A 19,762-nucleotide genomic window follows, 5' to 3' on the forward strand; every position below is an offset into this window, starting at 1 on the left:
TTGATTTGATCTTCAATCTTGATGAGGAATTGCATGATTGATGATTGGATTGAGGTTTGGAACTCCAAAATTCGTCCTTGGGAAGTGGAAAACGGCTAGGGTTAATGATAATTTCGTTTGGGGAATGTTTGTGCTTAAATATGGTAGAAAAACAAGAAATTCGCAAGTCAGGTCTGGGTTCAGCGCCCATTTTGATCGATGTCGTAAGGTCGGTCAAAAATAAAGTTAAAAGTGTCCTATTCACCTTTTACTAGTAAAGGGCAAGTAGGGTGTCGAATCCACGGGGAATCAGTGGAAAGTATGAAAGTTCGTTGCTTTAATTACCATCTACGTCTAAACTAATTGCTTTTTGCAGTTTTTAGAATGATTGTGAAAACAAAATAAATTAGATTTGTAAACAATTGTGAGAAGAGGGACCAATCTCCGGGTTTTCAGGTTGTGTAGAAACACGGGTAACCTAATTACTACCAATTGGAAATCACATAGACATGATTTGCTAACTACTTGTTTTGATAAATAATTAACAGATAATATATTTGATTGCAATGATCCACGATCGAAACCGAAAGATTGATGCAACTGAATAGTAACCTAGATAATTACCAATCCTAGATTTCATAAACATGAACAAGTTCAATGGTTAAAGGTTGAAGACAATGACAACTTAGAATTTAATCCCAATTGTTGATGACAAAACCAAATAACTGATGAACAAGTATGCAAATGATAATCCAACAATGTTTAATCAAAAACAAATAAACAATAAAGATAAACTAACCGAATGATTAGTCAAATCTCAATCCAAAAGTTTGTAAAACTAAGTTAACCCGGTTCCTAACACAAACCCTAGTCCCGGAGATGATCACGGGTGGTTTAGCCGCTCATGTTCTTGATTTGATCTTCAATCTTGATGAGGAATTGCATGATTGATGATTGGATTGAGGTTTGGAACTCCAAAATTCGTCCTTGGGAAGTGGAAAACGGCTAGGGTTAATGATAATTTCGTTTGGGGAATGTTTGTGCTTAAATATGGTGGAAAAACAAGAAATTCGCAAGTCAGGTCTGGGTTCAGCGCCCAGTGCGCTGAAATCAGCGCCTAGTGCGCCAAATGGTATTTTCCTTCTGTGGTGCGCTGAAATCAGCACCTAGTGGCGCCGATTGCTACCGAACTTCCCGTTTTTCATATTTTGGCCTTCCAACTTGTGTGTATGCTTCCAATACTCCATAATGCTTCTCGAAAACCTTCCGTCAAGCTCCAAAAGCCATCCGTTATGCTCCGAGTACATGTAAATCAAAATCAACTCAAAGTAACCCGTTTTCATACACATAATCATGTAAAACCTCATAATTAAACACTTTAAAACATGATTAAACACCCTCACATCACATCCCCACACTTACCTTTGATTGTCCTCAAGCAAACCAATACGGAACTACCCACCATAGTAACAACACCTCTAAGCCGCTTAACCAGTTCAACTATTTAAGTCCCAAGTCATACCCGTCCCATAGACTAACACAATCGAGTTTGACAGTCCGACAAGCAATTGGTGCAATTTCTAAAACTTAAGACTTGTTTACTCAGAACTAACATGCTTAGGATTACAACACATGCTACACGCCCCTCACAATAAACTCTCCTCTCGGTTTAAAAACTGAACTAGCGTGTAATGTGCTAGTATGTATAACACTCAAAACCAATCATGAAATTCTGTAAATCATAAGCTTGTATGACAATCACACCTCCACTGTATCATATAACACGGCACATATCAAAAGGACTTTCGGTTTTGGGCTTTGGCTACGGGTAGGAGATTTTTTTGCTTATATTTATATTTTTATGTGGCGAACAAACAAACGACCAAACCGTGACAACTTTATTTGCAAACATCATGGGTTGGTTTCTACCCAAGAACATAAACAATAATAACAAAACTTTCTTTTTTTTTTCTTTTTTTTTTCTTTTTTAGTTGTTCATAATTTGTCGTTCACGGTCGGTATCAAACAATTCACATTAGGTGGACAAACGAAAAGGTAACTAGGTTCAACAGGGCTACTAAGGGTGATAACTAGGTAAACATAAAACGAACAAACAGGTGTACGGGATATCCTAATGCCTTTATCATTTACGTGCACATGTTAAACCACAGTCTCAGCATGCATCAAATCATACAAGTTCTAACACAGAATAACATGCGGCCTGCTCTCATCAAATGAAGTCATAAGATAAATCATTCTGTCATTCTACAGGCTCAAAATTCTCACCAAAGAAGGGTAAAAAGGCTGCCGACATGTAGCATATGCAATCTAAAGCATGTTACCCCTAAATAGACATCTCTTTTCACTTCTTTTATCATTAAAACACCTGTCAGACCTACTCTCATGAAACTTAAAGGAACGACCATGACAAGGGACTATGTTAGTTTACTACCGGCAAGGAACCCATTAGTGATTGAAACATTCGGTTTTCATATCCATTTAGTTTACTTAAGGCGATGAAATTCATTAAAATTTTCAAAATTTTCAATTTTTTTTCACTTTTCATCGTTTTCAATCACTTTCAACCTCTTCAGGCCTTTGTCCAAACCTTTCCCTTCCCGGGTTTCCATATCCCCACACTTGGGCGACATTGTCCCCAATGTATCGTGCTTTTAAAATAAACCCGGGAATACCAACTAACAAACATCACGAGCGACCAATCCCTAACACAATAAGCAAAAACACATTCCCTAAACACCACATAGTTTAACACCACCAAGACACGAATAAAAATGCAATAATAAAAGTGGAACAGACTCCCCTGGTTTAAAGCGTAGAATCCTCATGTTCCCTGTTCCACCACGACCGTATAGCATTTCATTCGCAGTCGTGTCCAACAAGTACTCAGGTCAATCTCTACAGTTAGTGTTCAGATCATCCCCATCCAAATGGAGATTGAGTATGGACAGTTTTTCACTGAACTCTAATCCGCGCATTGTCCGCAACTGCAACTAGAACGTATCGGGACTTCACCAAACATCCCCACACTTGGACCATTGCATCCGTAGAGATTCATAACCTGGTAACCTGCAAAACATACGCACACAAAAACAAAACAAATATACACTACTCTACATCCTCGGGCTGCCTCCCGAGAGCGCTAAGTTTATTGGTCTTCAGCCAGACCGTACCTGATGTTCCCTTATGGTGGTCGAGTGGGATGCTTGCATCCCATGGTCTCTATGTAGGTACCCCGCCAATGCTCTAGTAAGTCATCCACTGTATTCCACATTGGACCGAATAAATTTAACCTCCGTTTTGCATTATCAACTTCAGGCGGTTTCTTTTTCTTCTTCTTCCCTCGTGGCTTCCCTTTGTCCGTTTTAAACTCCTCATGAGCCACACTTTCCTTTTTCCTTACTGCCTTGCTCCCTGCCACTTCAAACCTGTCAATCATAAAACACTCATGTTTGGTTTGAATCTCCTTTGCAGGAGAGACTTGCTTATCACCACTTTCAGCTTTTGAGTGTTCACCTGTAATAAGAGGATCAGTAGCATTTGAAAACACATTTAACCGCAACTCGCAGTCACCAAACCTCATACTTACCATTCCATCAACACAGTTTATAATTGCATGAGCAGTCGCTAAGAACGGTCTACCCAGAATGACTGGAGGGTGCGTGTTCTTTGAACTTGTGGCACAATCAAGAACTAAGAAGTCAACTGGGTAGTAACACTCTTCTATTTTCACAATTACGTCCCTTACAATCCCCCTCGGACACATGGGAGTCTGATCAGCCAACACCACGGTGGTGTTGACTTTTTGTAGCGGACCAAAATCATATTGGTCATACAGACTCCCTGGTAAGATACTAACACACGCTCCAAGATCCAACAGTGCCCTGTCTATTTTAAATTCACCCACTTGCACTGAAATGATGGGTGCTCCTGGATCTTGGAGTTTTGGGGGAAGGGTACCCAACAAAACGGCATTCACATTTGCAGTCAAATCAAGTTTTTTAGGAAACTTGTGAAGTCGTTTTTGGGTACTTAACTCTTTCAAACACTCAACTTGATCAGGATTCTCTTTAATCGCATCGAGTAAGGGTAGATTAATTTTAACTTGTTTAAAATTCTCCCACCTTTTATCCCTTGGTGGGCCCCGTTTACTCAAAACAAATGTTTCAGATGGTTCTAATAAAGCCATAGGATATGGAACCTTCACTTTCTTACCATCAACTTCCCTAAACATTTCCTTTTCACAAAAAGATTTTTTCAACTTAGTGCTTTCCTGATCATGTTGAGAATCTGATTCAGTATCAACATCCTCCACCACCTCCTCAACTACTTGTGATGGTGGAGCTACCTCAACGTTGCCAGTTTCAAAAGTTGGACGAACACTTACCGCATTGATGTGCACATTTCTTCCATTCTTTGAGCTAGATGACTGATGTGCTGGATTAACTGTGGTAGTGCTTGGCAACTTACCTGGATCTCTTCTCAGCTGAGCTAGATCTTCTGCTAGCTGCCCCAACTGTTTCTCCATTGCTTCTGAAGTTTTGTCTCGAACTTCATTATCCTTTTGGATGTCCTTCATAAACTTCATAATAGCATCCAACTTGTCATCACTTGTTCCACCACTAGCACTTGAGGAGTTCCCCTGCTGATTACCCTGATTATATTGGCCCCGAGTTTGGTAATTACCTTGCGAGTAGTTACCTTGACGACTCTGATACTGCTGGCCTCCTTGCATGGGTACCTGAAAATTAGGGTTCATTTGATTAGTAGAATTACCGTAACTAAAATTGGGGTGGTTTCGCAAACCTGGATGATATGTATTCGATTTCATATCATACTGCTTTCGTTCACCGAATACTTGGTTTACTTCTTCATTCGGACCCATCCTTGCGAGACACTCTCCAACCTGGTGTCCTAACTCACCACAATCTGTACATACGGCGAATGCATTAGCTGCCCTAACTTCAGTTCCCTTTCCCAACTTCATCTGAGCTACCTGTCGCTCTAATAGCAAATTCTGTTGTTTTAATTTCTTAACCCGTTCTTCAGCTTCATAATCAACTGAGCTCGCTGATGCTGATCTTGCTCTCCTGCTAGACTGTGCTTGTCTCTTAGAAGTAGCACTCTGTCTCTCCAAATATGCCCAATCTGCAGCTTCTGTATTCGTGAGAAACGTCCCATTACTGATAGCTATGAGATCTCTTACATCATCAGGAAGTAGCCCATCGTAGAACGCTTTAATCAATTCCCATGTCTGAATGCTATGATGGGGGCATTTACTAAGCAACTCCTTAAACCTTGTGAACGCCTCATGGAACGCTTCCCCTGAATGTTGCTGGAATGCTCTGATTGCATCCCGAGCTTCACTGGTTCTATTCATGGTGTAGTATTCCTCCAAAAACACCAGCTGCATCTCTTGCCAAGTGTATATACTACCTGGAGGTAATGTCGCGAACCATTGTCGAGCTTTGTCTTTCAATGTGAACTGAAACAACATCAACTTAACTTCATCCTTTGTAAACCCCGAAACCCCAATTGTTTGGCAAATTGAATCAAAACTTGCAATGTGCAAGTATGGTTCTTCGGTCCTTTTTCCATGAAACTCGGGCAAATGGCCTAAGTATTGAGGCCTCACCTCGAAAGGTCGATTATTGTTCCCAACCGGTGTAACTATAGCTGATGAGTTCGGTACTATAACTGGTCGACAGTGACCTTCAACGCCTTGAATGGGTGCCCCTTGAACGACTTGTGGGACACCATCCACAAACTGTATCTGATCGCCCCCAACCCGATTAATAGCTCTTTGATTCCCCGCATTGAATCGTGGGACTCCATGTTGAACTAGATTTTGTGGAATCGGGCGCGGGATGTGATTTCTTTGGTTGACTTGTTGTTGTACTGGGTGTCCTTGATTCACGTTGTACCCCTCATCGTATCTGTAATCCGCGTACCTCCCATCATACTGATTCTGATAATCATCTTCTTCCCAACCAGATTCCCAAGTATGCACACTGCCTTCTCTGTGTTGGAAACCCTCGTCATAACCGTGTTGATGCTGTGGTTGGTTAAGACGAATAATTTCCCCATGTCGGAGATTCAGATTTCCTGGTTGGTTTTGTGGGCCTGGGTTGAATTGTGGAAATGGTTGTGGTGGTGGTTGATTCTGGTTTTGGTTATGGTTTTGGTTTTGGTTTTGGTTTTGAGGAATTGGTGGATCTGGAATGGGTGGAACTAGTTCATTTTGTGCTTGGTTCTGTGGCTCCTGATCAACCATCTCGTTAGCTACTTGTTCAAGGTCTTGCGCAACTGTTGATGACTGAGCTCTAGCTTTTACTGCTGAACGTAGAAGAACGCGATTCTGTCGAGCAGTCTTTTCTATCTCCGAATCAAACAAAAGCGGTGATGATTTCTTGGAAAACCTGGTATGCATGCAACACGAGAATCACCTGCACACAGATAAACAAGAAACCGAGCGTAATACTGAACGAAACAAATAAAAGACAAACAAAAAGAAATATTTTTGGATTTTTGGGTTTTTTTTTTCTAATTTTTTTTTCGAAAAAAACAACTAACTAAACTAAGCGCACCGATTCCCCGGCAACGGCGCCATTTTGATCGATGTCGTAAGGTCGGTCAAAAATAAAGTTAAAAGTGTCCTATTCACCTTTTACTAGTAAAGGGCAAGTAGGGTGTCGAATCCACGGGGAATCAGTGGAAAGTATGAAAGTTCGTTGCTTTAATTACCATCTACGTCTAAACTAATTGCTTTTTGCAGTTTTTAGAATGATTGTGAAAACAAAATAAATTAGATTTGTAAACAATTGTGAGAAGAGGGACCAATCTCCGGGTTTTCAGGTTGTGTAGAAACACGGGTAACCTAATTACTACCAATTGGAAATCACATAGACATGATTTGCTAACTACTTGTTTTGATAAATAATTAACAGATAATATATTTGATTGCAATGATCCACGATCGAAACCGAAAGATTGATGCAACTGAATAGTAACCTAGATAATTACCAATCCTAGATTTCATAAACATGAACAAGTTCAATGGTTAAAGGTTGAAGACAATGACAACTTAGAATTTAATCCCAATTGTTGATGACAAAACCAAATAACTGATGAACAAGTATGCAAATGATAATCCAACAATGTTTAATCAAAAACAAATAAACAATAAAGATAAACTAACCGAATGATTAGTCAAATCTCAATCCAAAAGTTTGTAAAACTAAGTTAACCCGGTTCCTAACACAAACCCTAGTCCCGGAGATGATCACGGGTGGTTTAGCCGCTCATGTTCTTGATTTGATCTTCAATCTTGATGAGGAATTGCATGATTGATGATTGGATTGAGGTTTGGAACTCCAAAATTCGTCCTTGGGAAGTGGAAAACGGCTAGGGTTAATGATAATTTCGTTTGGGGAATGTTTGTGCTTAAATATGGTGGAAAAACAAGAAATTCGCAAGTCAGGTCTGGGTTCAGCGCCCAGTGCGCTGAAATCAGCGCCTAGTGCGCCAAATGGTATTTTCCTTCTGTGGTGCGCTGAAATCAGCACCTAGTGGCGCCGATTGCTACCGAACTTCCCGTTTTTCATATTTTGGCCTTCCAACTTGTGTGTATGCTTCCAATACTCCATAATGCTTCCCGAAAACCTTCCGTCAAGCTCCAAAAGCCATCCGTTATGCTCCGAGTACATGTAAATCAAAATCAACTCAAAGTAACCCGTTTTCATACACATAATCATGTAAAACCTCATAATTAAACACTTTAAAACATGATTAAACACCCTCACATCAATTAGTCCAGTGAATTTCAGACCAATAAGCCTAATTGGTGTGGTGAATAAAGTAATTTCAAAGGTGCTAGTGAATCGGCTAAAAGTGGTGTTGGGAAGTTAATTTCAGAACAACAATCGGCCTTTTTGTCTGGAAGAAGCATTATGGATGGTCCTCTCGTGCTAAATGAAGTTATAAGTTGGGCAAAGAAAACTAAACGGAAGGGGATGCTATTTAAAGTTGATATTAATAAGGCTTATGATTCAGTTAATTGGGAGTTCTTAAACTCGATTATGGCTCAAATGAACTTTCCGGGCAAATGGCGAGCATGGGTTATGGCAACACTAAAGTCTGCGAGAGCTTCGGTTCTGGTTAATGGGTCCCCAACTAGGGAATTTGATTGTTCTCATGGATTGCGTCAGGGGGATCCATTGTCTCCTTTCTTGTTCGTAATAGTCATGGAGGCGCTAACCGGAATAATGAAAAAAGCCGTGGATGAGGGTATATTTAATGGAATGAAGGTTTCTAATGAAGGTACGTTATTATCGCACTTACTGTATGCTGATGATGTGATGTTTGTTGGTGAATGGTCAGCCGATAATATCAATAATCTAAAGAGGTTGCTGAGGTGTTTTTATTTGGCTTCGGGATTAAGGATAAACCTGGCGAAATGTAGTATCTATGGGTTAGGGGTGGAAGATAGTGAAGTACAGGATATGGCGGATATTTTGAGATGTAGAAGAGGTACGTTTCCGTTTAAACACCTTGGAATGTTAGTAGGAGCTAATATGAATCTTGTAAAAAATTGGAAACCGGTGATCGATGTTTTTAAAAATAGGCTCTCATTGTGGAAAGCAAAAACATTATCATATGGTGGTAGGATTACGCTTATCAAATCTGTTTTGAACTCGTTACCCACATATTTCTTTTCCTTATTTAAAGCCCCGATAAAGGTGTTGGAATCTCTTGATAAGATTAGACGGGTATTCTTTTGGGGAGGTTCGGGAGAAAAAGCTAGAATGAATTGGGTGGCTTGGGATAAAACCATTGCTCCCATTGAATATGGGGGGTTGGGTTTTGGATCACTAAGGGACGCTAATTTAGCGATGTTGGCAAAGTGGTGGTGGAGGTTTAAAACGGAAAAAAACGGATTGTGGAGGCGTGTAATTTGGGCAATTCATCATAACTCAAGAGGATGGAAGGATATTCCAACAAAAGTCTCTATAGCTGGGCCATGGAAGAATATCTCTAATATTTTACTTCTTGCCGATATTGATTTAAAGAATGCGTCGTCAGCTACCTTGGCTAATGGTAAAAATATCTCTTTTTGGTTAGACAGTTGGGTAGATCCGGTTCCGCTTTATGTTAAATTCCCATATTTGTTTAAAGTTGAAAAACATAAAGACTGCCTTGTACATGACCGGATGAGGATTAGTGGGTCAGGTTTGGTATTTAGCTGGGTCTGGGCCAATTCGGTCTTGAGTAATACCGAAAACTCTCAGCTTCAGCAGCTGTTGGGCCTTTTAATTGGGCTGGATATGGCGCCTGGGCCAGACAGATGGCGATGGAAGTATGATAGGTCTGGTTTTTTTAATGTTGCCAGCTTAAAGAAGATATTAGGTTCGGTCAATCGCACACGCCCTGCCAGAACATTTGTATGGAACAGTTGGGTTCCTAAAAAAGTTGGTATTGTTGCATGGAGAGCAGAGATGGATCGGTTGCCGACTAAGTGTGCTCTATCGTCTCGGAATATTACCGTACAAAATCGAACTTGTGTTTTGTGTGGAAACTATGACGAGTCGAGTGAACATATCTTTGTTTCATGTCAATTTGCACAATTGATTTGGCAAAATATCGCGAACTGGTGCACGATCCCCCCGATCATTGCATTCGGCATATTGGATTTACTTACGTTGCATGAGATAAGCTCGGTTTCAACAAGGAAGAAAAAGGTGTTGTATGCGGTTATTTTAGTAACTTTTTGGAGTATTTGGAAGACGAGGAACGAGGCGGTGTTTCAACAAAAAATACCAAATACAACGAAGATTCTAGACGAAATCAAAGCATTGGCATATCTATGGGTGAAGAACCGTTCAAAAATGGTGGCGCTCACATGGGAAGACTGGTGTAGATTCAAAATCGTTGGTTAAGTAGTTAATGTAATTTTATATTTTGGTGTTGAACACTTGTAAGTTTGGTGATAGCATCTTGCTACAATGAATAAAAATTTTGTCGGGGCCGTTCAAAAAAAAAATATAGATAATATTAAAATCTGAAAAAAAATCATTTCATTAATTGATGGGCTATGCCCTACCACGCCGACCTCCATACTACCAGGTGTCTCTTGGGAGACAATATATCAACCAACCACTGCCAGGCAAAAATTATAGGGTGCTACTTTCTACGCCCCCTCTAATTACTTTTTACACCCCCTTCCTCTCACATACTTACAGGTAAGGCCCGCGTGAAACCGGCAGTTTTCGTCTCACAAAGGAGGTATAATCAAGAGGGGAGGGGGTGTGTTTAGAATCAACCAAATTATAAAGTTAATAGTTTTTATTTGACTTTACCATTGTATAAACTACAAAGTTTAATGGACGACGACATCTATAATAAAATAGTTCAAACTTTATATATCTAATCTAACTACTCTAATAAAAGAAACCAACTTTTGTACACGTGACATTCATTGAAGTTATCCTCAAATTTATATTTATCTAAATAAATAAATAATAAATTGATATTAAATCTTATCATACTTTAATAAAATATTATCCTTAAATCTAAATTGTTAATTTAATATATTTTTAAAACAAATACCTCTCTTATCTACTTATCTTATATTAAATATATAAATAATAAATTAATATTAAATGCTATCCTAATTATTTAAAAACATAACTTTTTTTATTATTTGGTATAAAAAATTATGTTTATTCAACTCGAGTAAAACGCAAGGTTTTTAAGGATATATATTTTTTTTTATTATTTGGTAGATTTTTCAACCCGACTATACACGGGTTTTTTAAAGATACGACGTTTTTAGTATTTAATATACAAAAATATATTTATTTAATCTGTGTAATACACATGGTTTTTAAAGATATAATTCTTTTTTATATCTATTCAACACGTGTAATATACAGGGTTTTTAATGATGTAATTTTTTATTATTTGGTAGATTTATTCAACCCGATTATACACGGGTTTTTTTTGAAGATATGACGGTTTTAGTATTTAGTATACAAAATTACATTTATTTAATCTGTGTAATACATATGGTTTTTAAAGATATAATTTTTTTATTATTTTATATACAAAATTACATTTATTTAACCCGTACAATATACAAGGTTCATAAAGATATAAGTTTTTATTATTTAATATATAAAATTACATTTATTCAACCCGTGTAATACACAGGGTTGTAACCTAGTTGATATTATATATTAGTTCAAACATGAACAAAGTTTCATATCAATCAATATAAATTATAATTATTGATTTAGATAATATAAAAAATATGTGAAGCATTAATAATATGAAGGCTATATGTTAGACGAAGATTGGTCGGACGATAAATATCAAACTCCCAAATATCAATCTAGTAATAAATAAAATAATCATTGAATATAATTAAATACCGACAAACGATTGTGTCTTACATTTTAATATAGCTATCAAAGCTTAAAACTCATCAAACAAATGCAAACCTAGTTGTTTTTTATTTTTTATTTTTTTTGAACGGCAAATTTGGATCAGACAGACCACTGGTGTATCATTGTGTCACGAGCGGAATCACCCGATCATATACATCTTCACGAGACATAATTACTGAGTTAACTGCCATTTTCGTCCCTGTGGTTTGTTCACTTTTGCCATTTCAGGCCAATTTTAAAAAATGCACCAGTTTCCTCCCTGACATACTGGAAACGTGTCACTTCAGTCCAAAAATTAAAACCCAGTTAAGTCAGACAGGTTAAATGAAGGGTATTTTTGTCAATTCATAAAATAAGGTGAAAAAAGAATATATATGAATTGACAATAAAACCCTTCATTTAACCTGTCTGACTTAACTGAGTTTTAATTTTTGGACTGAAGTGGCACGTTTCCAGTATATCAGGGAGGAAACTGGTGCATTTTTGAAAATTGGTCTGAAATGGCAAAATTGAATAAACCACAGGGACGAAAATGGCAGTTAACTCCATAATTATTATACACCAATTTAGAAGGAAACCCAATAAATATGAGAAAAGCCTCATTATCTTACCTTCAAGATGCCAATAGGCTATAAAGTCATGTTTTTTCTTAATCAAACATAAAGAATGAAAACCGTTTTGGCATATGTCACCACAACAACATACCTTGTATCAAATCCATATATGTTTTCAATGGCTTAGAAGTTTCGGTTACATGATTAAAATAGTAAATAAAATTGGCTCTCATTTGCTAACATGGACAACCATAAAATGTCATACAAGTCTCAAAGAGTTATATTAGAATATCTTAAGAAAAAATTAATTTCATGAAACATGCATAAGTTGCTAGATTTACGGAAGTCTGACTAAATGGATAAGATGGGCGCATTGCTTGTTAATCGTCCTTTTGCTCGGTATTGCAAAAAAAATATGATTCGATTTTTAGATTATGTTCTTTTTGTTCACATCACAAATTTCTTTTTATTGAACACCGAAAGAAACTTTATATAAATAAAACAGGGACTAGGGACTAGTAAGAAGCTAGACTATGGCACCAAAACACCATGATTATAGTTTACACATTAAATCAAATTCACGCCAAATGGACCACTACAACCAATTTAAATTCGCACTATTCTTAATCCACAACACAGAGATGACTTTACTCTCATCCATGATCCTCCTTGAACACATTTCTTTGTTTTTGAATACTTTGGCGTTTCTTTCCCACCAAATGCACCATAAACCTATGTAAAAACTGCTTGTATTACCTTCTATTGGATGTATATCTTGTCGATAAACATGTGTAGATCAATTGCAGAACACATCAAGCTGTTGTACTTTACACCAAAATGAAATTTGTCTCCATATATATGATATATTCTCAAGCCACTTCACAAGCTAATAGAATTTAGTCAATCCCTTCGAAAGCATTACTACATGAAGCGTTGGTTGTAGAAACTAGGAAGTTTATTTAAATCCGCTCTTGAAGCAAGAAAGTTAACCTTGATCATAACCAGATTATTCTTTTCAAAATGTGGGTTGAATTAAGGGATCTTATTCTCCAATTAGAGCCCTTAGCGATTGAGCTGAGAACTCTCCTACCGCTCCAATTGACCATGACCATTTATCTTTTGCACCTATTATAAATCTTAGTTGGATATACCTTACAAACTTATTACATTTTCAAAACGCGTTTTTCAGAGAAGAAAAAAAAACTAGATAATAAGTCAATTTATTATATAGGAAAGTAAGGTATGTTGTCTTAACTCATTTATAATTTTGACAACAACAATAATACCAGAAAAAATTATTGATAACAAGTAGGGTTGTAAACGAACCAAACATTTAACAAATCGTTCGTAAAATAAACAAAAAAATTTAGTTGAATTAAATAAAAAAAATCCCATTTCATAATATTTTTTTTAGTTGTACGCAAGCAATTGTATTTGTTTGCGTGGTCTTGTGTGAAAGCCAACAACAACTGACTCTTCTTCTATCTATCTAGGTATAAAAACCCCCAAATCTCCTCCCTTCTTTCTTCTTCTTCTATAACCAATTCCACTAACTCAACTTCACTCGACTTATAAACGTACACGATTCAGCCAGCGTCTCTGATTCTGATTGATCTGATCTTCGAATATTTTTGAATAATTATACTGATTTATGATCATCATCTAATCTTTTTCAGATCAGATCTTAAAGAAAGAATGGCGACCTTTGAATTGTACCGCAGATCAACGATTGGCATGTGTTTGACCGAAACCCTTGATGAGATGGTCTCCAATGGGATTCTTAGTCCAGAGCTTGCTATTCAAGTACTTGTTCAGTTTGATAAGGTTCCAGAGCTTATTATTTTTACTCAATTTCTTTTCTAGATCAATTCATGCCATGCCACGCCAGCTTAATTAATTATTAACAACTGGTGGTGGAACATTCATAACATATCTGTACTGTAGAAGATACTTCTTGTGCTGTTTTGCTATCAAAAAGTTGTTAAAAAGTGTTGCTTGCTTGGTATAAAAAAAATAATGTATTTTGAGATTTATATTGATGATTGCAGTCGATGACCGAAGCACTTGACAGCCAAGTTAAAAGCAAGGTGACCATCAAGGTACATATTTTCTTTATTTACACCTAACAAAACGTTCGGCATGAACCGTTCGGCGAGAAGTTTGTTTGTGTTCGTTCGTTTATTAAACAAACGAACACAAACAAGAAATTTCGTTCGTTTAGTTAAGTGAACGAACATGAACAAAGGTCGCGTTCGTTCGCTTATATTCGTGAATGTTCGGTAACGTGTTCGTTTGTGTTTGATAGTTCATTAGTGTTTTTAGTTTTTATATATTATTTAAATACTTAAAAACTCCAACAAATTAAATATCTAATAAGTGTGAGTGTGTTATATATTTTGTTCATGAACACTTGTTCGTGTTCGTTTGTTTGCATTTGTGTTCATGAAAATTAGTTTGTGCTCATTTGTGTTCATCCACATTTGTTTTTGTTCGTTACCTAAAATTAACAAACAAACACAAACAAGTTCATTTCCTTAACAAACAAACACGAACATAAAATCTAGTTCGATAAGTGTACGTTAACGGTTCGCAAACACATATTTCTTAACAAACGAACATGAACAAGGTCTTGTTCTTGTTCGTGTTCGTTCGGTTCGTTTGCAGCCCTACCTAACATTTATCTGGAATTATATTATCTTCAAGTGACAGACTGGACATAAAACTAATGCAAAAGTACCTAAGTTATTACTATTGTTGATCATAGTTAGTTGCTACTATATTCCAAAAATCCAGTTTCACGAGCGTCTTTAGTAGAATATTGTAATGTTAGTTTTTTTTATTCAAGCATGTTTGTTAGGCGTCTTTTTCCTTAACATGGTACTAAAAGTTTATCGCTTTTGTATGATCATAGGGACACTTGCACACCTACAGATTCTGTGACAATGTGTGGACCTTCATTGTTCAAGACGCCATGTTCAAGTACGATGACATCCAGGAGAATGTCGGTCAAGTGAAAATAGTCGCATGTGACTCCAAGCTGCTCACTCAGTGATTTAGCGTTTAATATCTAGTTGCTGCAGTGGTTAAGAGTGTAGAAAAAGGGTACCACAAAAGAATTTCTAATAATCCTGTTCGCCCTCTCTACTTGTGTGATTCTTCTCCAATTAAGTGTTTTATTTATTTTTTCCCTTTTTCTTTTACGTTGTACCTGTTTTATGTTGTATTTCGTGTGATTAGACGTAGTGGAAGAAATGTAATGGTGTTTTCATTTAGGATATGAACCCTTATGGCTCTTCTTTCTAGTACATTACCCTCGAGTGTTATGCACATCGTTTTGTTTTGCCTAAACAAGTGGGTCCTACAAAATACAAACTAAAAAAGAAGATGATTCTTTGCTTAAATCTGAGTCTTTTGGAAATCGGGAATATACTCTTTTTTGTTTTGCCTTGTGATATACTTCAGCTTGCAGTTTTATCAGATTCTCAAAGCGGTTCAAGTATCGAGTTTGCTTATCACACTGCCAAAAGCCCACTATGGCTTCCTTGAAGTCCGGTAAATGTACCGAAATAAAAAAATTTAAATTCGATGATGGAATGGTACTTCAGGTTAGAATTTCTCATTATTCGTCACATCTCTTCCATAATCATATGGGCAAAATTTGACTTTTTATGCAAATATATTGCTTGTGATATTTAAAATTGGTACGAATGATATCACAAAGCTAACATCAACATTCATGTATAGGTTGATGTGTCTGTGTTTTCAAGCGGCCACAATGCAAAAGTGAAATTTCAACTTCAGAAGTGTTCACAAACCTGGATTCTTCACTGGGGTTGCATCTATAATGGAAACAAGTAATAACATTCTGCTGAACGTCAACGTTTTTTGCTTTCTTATTAGTGGTGGTAAAAAGCGCAGGTCGGGTGTGTTTGATAACGGATCAAAACGAGTTTGGGTCGATATGGGTCAAAATTGTCACCCTTTCTTTCCTTTTTTTTTACAAATCAGTTAGTAGATTTTGTTTGTCTCTTGCAGAAAATGGTTTGTTCCCTCCTTTTATCCATCTGGGACAACGGTTTATAAGAAAGCTGCATTGTCTACTCCATTTATAAAGGTTTATTGTTTATAGTTGCCTTGTTGTGACTTCCTTTTATTTTATTTATTTATTTATTTATTTTATTTTTTTGACAAAAAATGGGAAACATTATTGTTCTGCCTTCATTATTGATCATTTGACTTGTAGATTGGAGATGCATATGTTGTTGAGATTGAGCTACGGGACCCTAAGATACATGCCATTGAATTTGTTCTTAAAAATGCTAGACACGATAAATGGTTCAACTAATTATATTACAATTTATAATTTCTTAAGTCTATTTTATTTATTTATTTGGTTTTTGGTTTTTGGTTTTTGGTTTTGATGTACTATACCTTTGCATGGTTAGGTTGAAGATGAATGGAGCTAGCTTCCACATTAACTTACACAAAGAAATAGAGGCAAGTATCTCCATTATGTAGCGTTTACATCCTACCATGTAGATTATTATTATCTGAATCTGAATTTTACAGGGTAAAAATGATGGTGCAAGAAATGGTAAATGCTTGCTTAATGAAACGTCTCATAACGAGAATATCGAAAAGCCATTGAGACACAGGTGCATATCTAAATAAAGCTGGAAAATATTTGAACTTATGAGTTGACGGTTATGTTTCTATCATCTATACCTGGCAAGGGATATGTTGGCTTTAGTGATTTCTGCAATTTTAACGTTTTCTTTAACCGACAGAAGCCTCTGCAGCGCTACTTTCTTTCCGAAACTCTCGACTTCTTCCTCCACTTGGCAAGGACTATCCCAAAAGAACAACGCTTTCAGCAATATGTATGTTATGTCACTTGAAGAAACCTCTAGTGAAATGGTATATACTTGAAACTGGGGCTGACCCAAATAGTCTCTTGTTGACCCGTTTTTTGGACATACATTACATACGCAAACACATATATCACATACATTAGAATTTGCTATTTATAATATAGGAAAAATGGATTTTAATAATCCCAACTTTAACATATTGGCCCGCAATAATCCCAACTAAAGAAATTTTTTGTGACAGTCCCAACTTTAACCTATTTTACCTCAGTGATTTCATACTAACCAAAAGTTAACCCGATTAGTTTTTGCTGACGTAGACTGCTTATGTGGCAAAAAAAAGTCGACGTTTTGCTGAAGTGGACTGCTTATGTGGCAGTCCACGTCAGCAAAAAACCAACTAGGTTAACTTTTTGTTAGTGTGGGATCGCCGAACGAAAATAGGTTAAAAGTTAGGACTGTCCTAAAACATTTCCTTAGTTGGGATTGTTGTCGGGCAATATGTTAAAGTTGGGAATATAAAAATCGAGTAAATTACTTTTTTTGCCCCTGTGGTTATATCACTTTTACTATATTAGCCTAAAATAAGAATTTTTAACATATCTGCCCCTATGGTCTCTATAACTAACCATTTTGGCCCCTAAGTCTAGAGATCATGGGGGCCAAAATGGTTAGTTATAGAGACCATGGGGGCAGATATGTTAAAAATTCTTATTTTGGGCTAATATAGTAAAAGTGATATAACCACAAGGGCCAAAAACGTAATTTACTCTATAAAAATCCAATTTTCTATCCTATAGCATAAACAGGTCAAACTAGTGAGCCCATTTTGTTAAATTAAATTCATACTTATCTCGACTGTATTTTTCATGAGTGTTGTATCAGGTTGGTGAAAAGTCACGCAGCATTAGATTTTTGAATAATGAGGGGCCAAAGTGGATGAAATTTCCGGCATCAATTGTCCTACCTCTTGGAGTATTTGAAAAAATATTATCAGAAGACATAAATAAGGTACGGTATCCTTTTAAATCTATCTGGGCTTGTAAACCCTTCCTACTAGATAATTACAAGAAGTTGTTCTTTAACCGATAGTGTGACACGTGTCTCCAATAAAAAGTTTGACTAAGTCACAGACGAATTACATTAATTTCAAATTGATTATGATTTCCTCAGGAGGTAGCAAAGAAAATTGCTTCTCTTGGCGAACGCATAGATCGAGGAGACATTTCAAAGCTTAAGACGGTTCAAGAAACCGTTTTGCAAATAAAAGCTCCTCGTAGATTGGTAATTCTCTTCATTGTCTATTCCATTTCAAGATTTTTAAACATTAATTTGAATTTTTTTTTTTGCTGAAATAGATTAATAGACAAAGTCCTAATAAAATTATGAATTTTGTAATTGAACTTTGGAGAGCATTGAGGTTAGGAAGAAAATGAAGAGTTCAAGACTACCATGGCCTCGAGGTCGTGGAGACGATACGTGGACCCGTGTTTGGCAAGCTATGAAAATGGTACCCCCCCCCCCCCCCTTTGTGGCAGCATAGTTTGACCTCGATACCAGGGCATTTAACAATCGATCTGTTAAACATTTTCAGGTTTGGGCTTCTAAATGGAATGAAGGAGCATATGTCAGTTACAGAAATACAAACACTACTTATGATAAACTACGCATCGGTATTTTAATTCAAGAATATATTAGAGCTGATTATGCCTTTGTTACATACACACATCATCCTGTGTCTCAAGACTCGTCAGAGATATACACAGAGGTAAGTCAGTAATACTAATATATTTCCTTAAAGCTGTTTTTATTTTAGCCTATTGAGTTGCTAAACATAACCCTAATCGATCCATTTATTTCTCGCCATCTTTGATTCATTAACAGATCGTCAAGGGGTCAGTTGAGACTTTAGTTGGTGCTTCTTTGGGTCGCCCCATGTGTTCTGTTACTAAAAAATCTGATCTTAAATCACCTACTGTAAGACTTTTTCATTCGTATTTTCAAATATTAATATATTCTGTAAAGCGTAATTTCATTTTTTTTTATAATGTAACTTTCAGGTTACTTGTTACCCAAGCAAGTCAACCGGATTATACACGAAGAGCACGCGATCGATTATATTTAGGCCAGATTTTATACCTGAGAACACAAATGGATATACTTGCAGTGGTATATACGACAGCATTTCAATGGAAAACAAGGAGGAAGTTGTGTTAGATTACTCAAGAGACCGGCTGGTAACTGATTTGCGTTTTCAAGGTTTGATTCACTCAAAAATTGCAGAAACAGCAAAGATTATAGAAGACTTGTATGGATGTGTTCAAAGCGTTGAAGGGGTGGTGCAAGATGAACAAGTATATGTGCTTCAATGTAAGCCTATTCTTTGAACCTTTAGCATGTGTTATGTAATGGTTACGAAATAATGGTTGTAGTATACAAGAATTGTCTTTTGCTATTGTTATGTATTTAATAGCGCCATCTGTTCATAAAACCATATCTACGGCTAAAAGTGCACTTGTACAAACCATGCTAATTGTAAAAACGGTGAGAACAGATTTGGGCTATCTAAATTTCAACTTGTGGCCCACTTACAACTCAAAAAACGTATCTCTCCTATTATTATCCTCCCGCTAACAATCCTTCAAAACCCATCGGACTTCAACGTCATGTTCAACTCTGAAGCTTAGCATCATCGGCAATGAGGGTTGTTTTATTTATTTATTTATTGGTTTTTAGATTAGTTGTAGATTGGAAATGATAAATGTGTTCAGCTAGTGTAATTTTAAACTTTGATATATTTTTTAACCCATTTTGTTGATCAAAGGTCCGCGAGGAAGAAAGGGATGAACATTTAGAAACGGATACAGTTAGGATGAGCTGACTAACAAAATCATAACGA

The 19,762-nt window shown here is 36.7% G+C and overlaps 2 protein-coding genes across 5 annotated transcripts; both read left to right on the plus strand.

Annotated features, from left to right (window-relative positions):
- Window positions 1-13,434: 13,434 nt before the first annotated feature.
- LOC110883771 (transcription initiation factor IIA subunit 2) lies at window positions 13,435-15,324 on the plus strand. 2 transcript variants are annotated; one of them, XM_022131421.2, is made up of 4 exons: window positions 13,435-13,488; window positions 13,672-13,819; window positions 14,044-14,094; window positions 14,907-15,324. In XM_022131421.2, exons 2-4 carry the CDS (start codon window positions 13,691-13,693, stop codon window positions 15,045-15,047), a joined length of 321 nt encoding a protein of 106 aa, XP_021987113.1. In that variant the 5' UTR covers window positions 13,435-13,488; window positions 13,672-13,690; the 3' UTR covers window positions 15,048-15,324. The 2 variants fall into 2 exon arrangements, with proteins under 2 accessions (XP_021987113.1, XP_021987112.1); XM_022131420.2 differs by having other exon boundaries at window positions 13,462-13,572.
- A 131-nt stretch (window positions 15,325-15,455) lies between these two features.
- LOC110883770 (alpha-glucan water dikinase 2) lies at window positions 15,456-19,366 on the plus strand. 3 transcript variants are annotated; one of them, XM_022131417.2, is made up of 13 exons: window positions 15,456-15,600; window positions 15,740-15,849; window positions 16,031-16,109; window positions 16,239-16,330; window positions 16,441-16,492; window positions 16,565-16,650; window positions 16,783-16,912; window positions 17,749-17,874; window positions 18,037-18,147; window positions 18,275-18,373; window positions 18,458-18,631; window positions 18,748-18,840; window positions 18,924-19,366. In XM_022131417.2, the coding sequence occupies exons 1-13, from the start codon at window positions 15,529-15,531 to the stop codon at window positions 19,248-19,250; spliced, it is 1,551 nt and encodes a 516-aa protein (XP_021987109.1). In that variant the 5' UTR covers window positions 15,456-15,528; the 3' UTR covers window positions 19,251-19,366. The 3 variants fall into 3 exon arrangements, with proteins under 3 accessions (XP_021987109.1, XP_021987110.1, XP_021987111.1); XM_022131418.2 differs by having other exon boundaries at window positions 16,786-16,912; XM_022131419.2 differs by lacking the exon at window positions 15,456-15,600 and having other exon boundaries at window positions 15,624-15,913.
- The last annotated feature ends 396 nt before the right edge of the window (window positions 19,367-19,762 follow it).

The sequence above is a fragment of the Helianthus annuus genome, chromosome 10 (assembly GCF_002127325.2).
Source record: "Helianthus annuus cultivar XRQ/B chromosome 10, HanXRQr2.0-SUNRISE, whole genome shotgun sequence".
In the NCBI taxonomy this organism is placed as follows: Eukaryota; Viridiplantae; Streptophyta; class Magnoliopsida; order Asterales; family Asteraceae; genus Helianthus; species Helianthus annuus.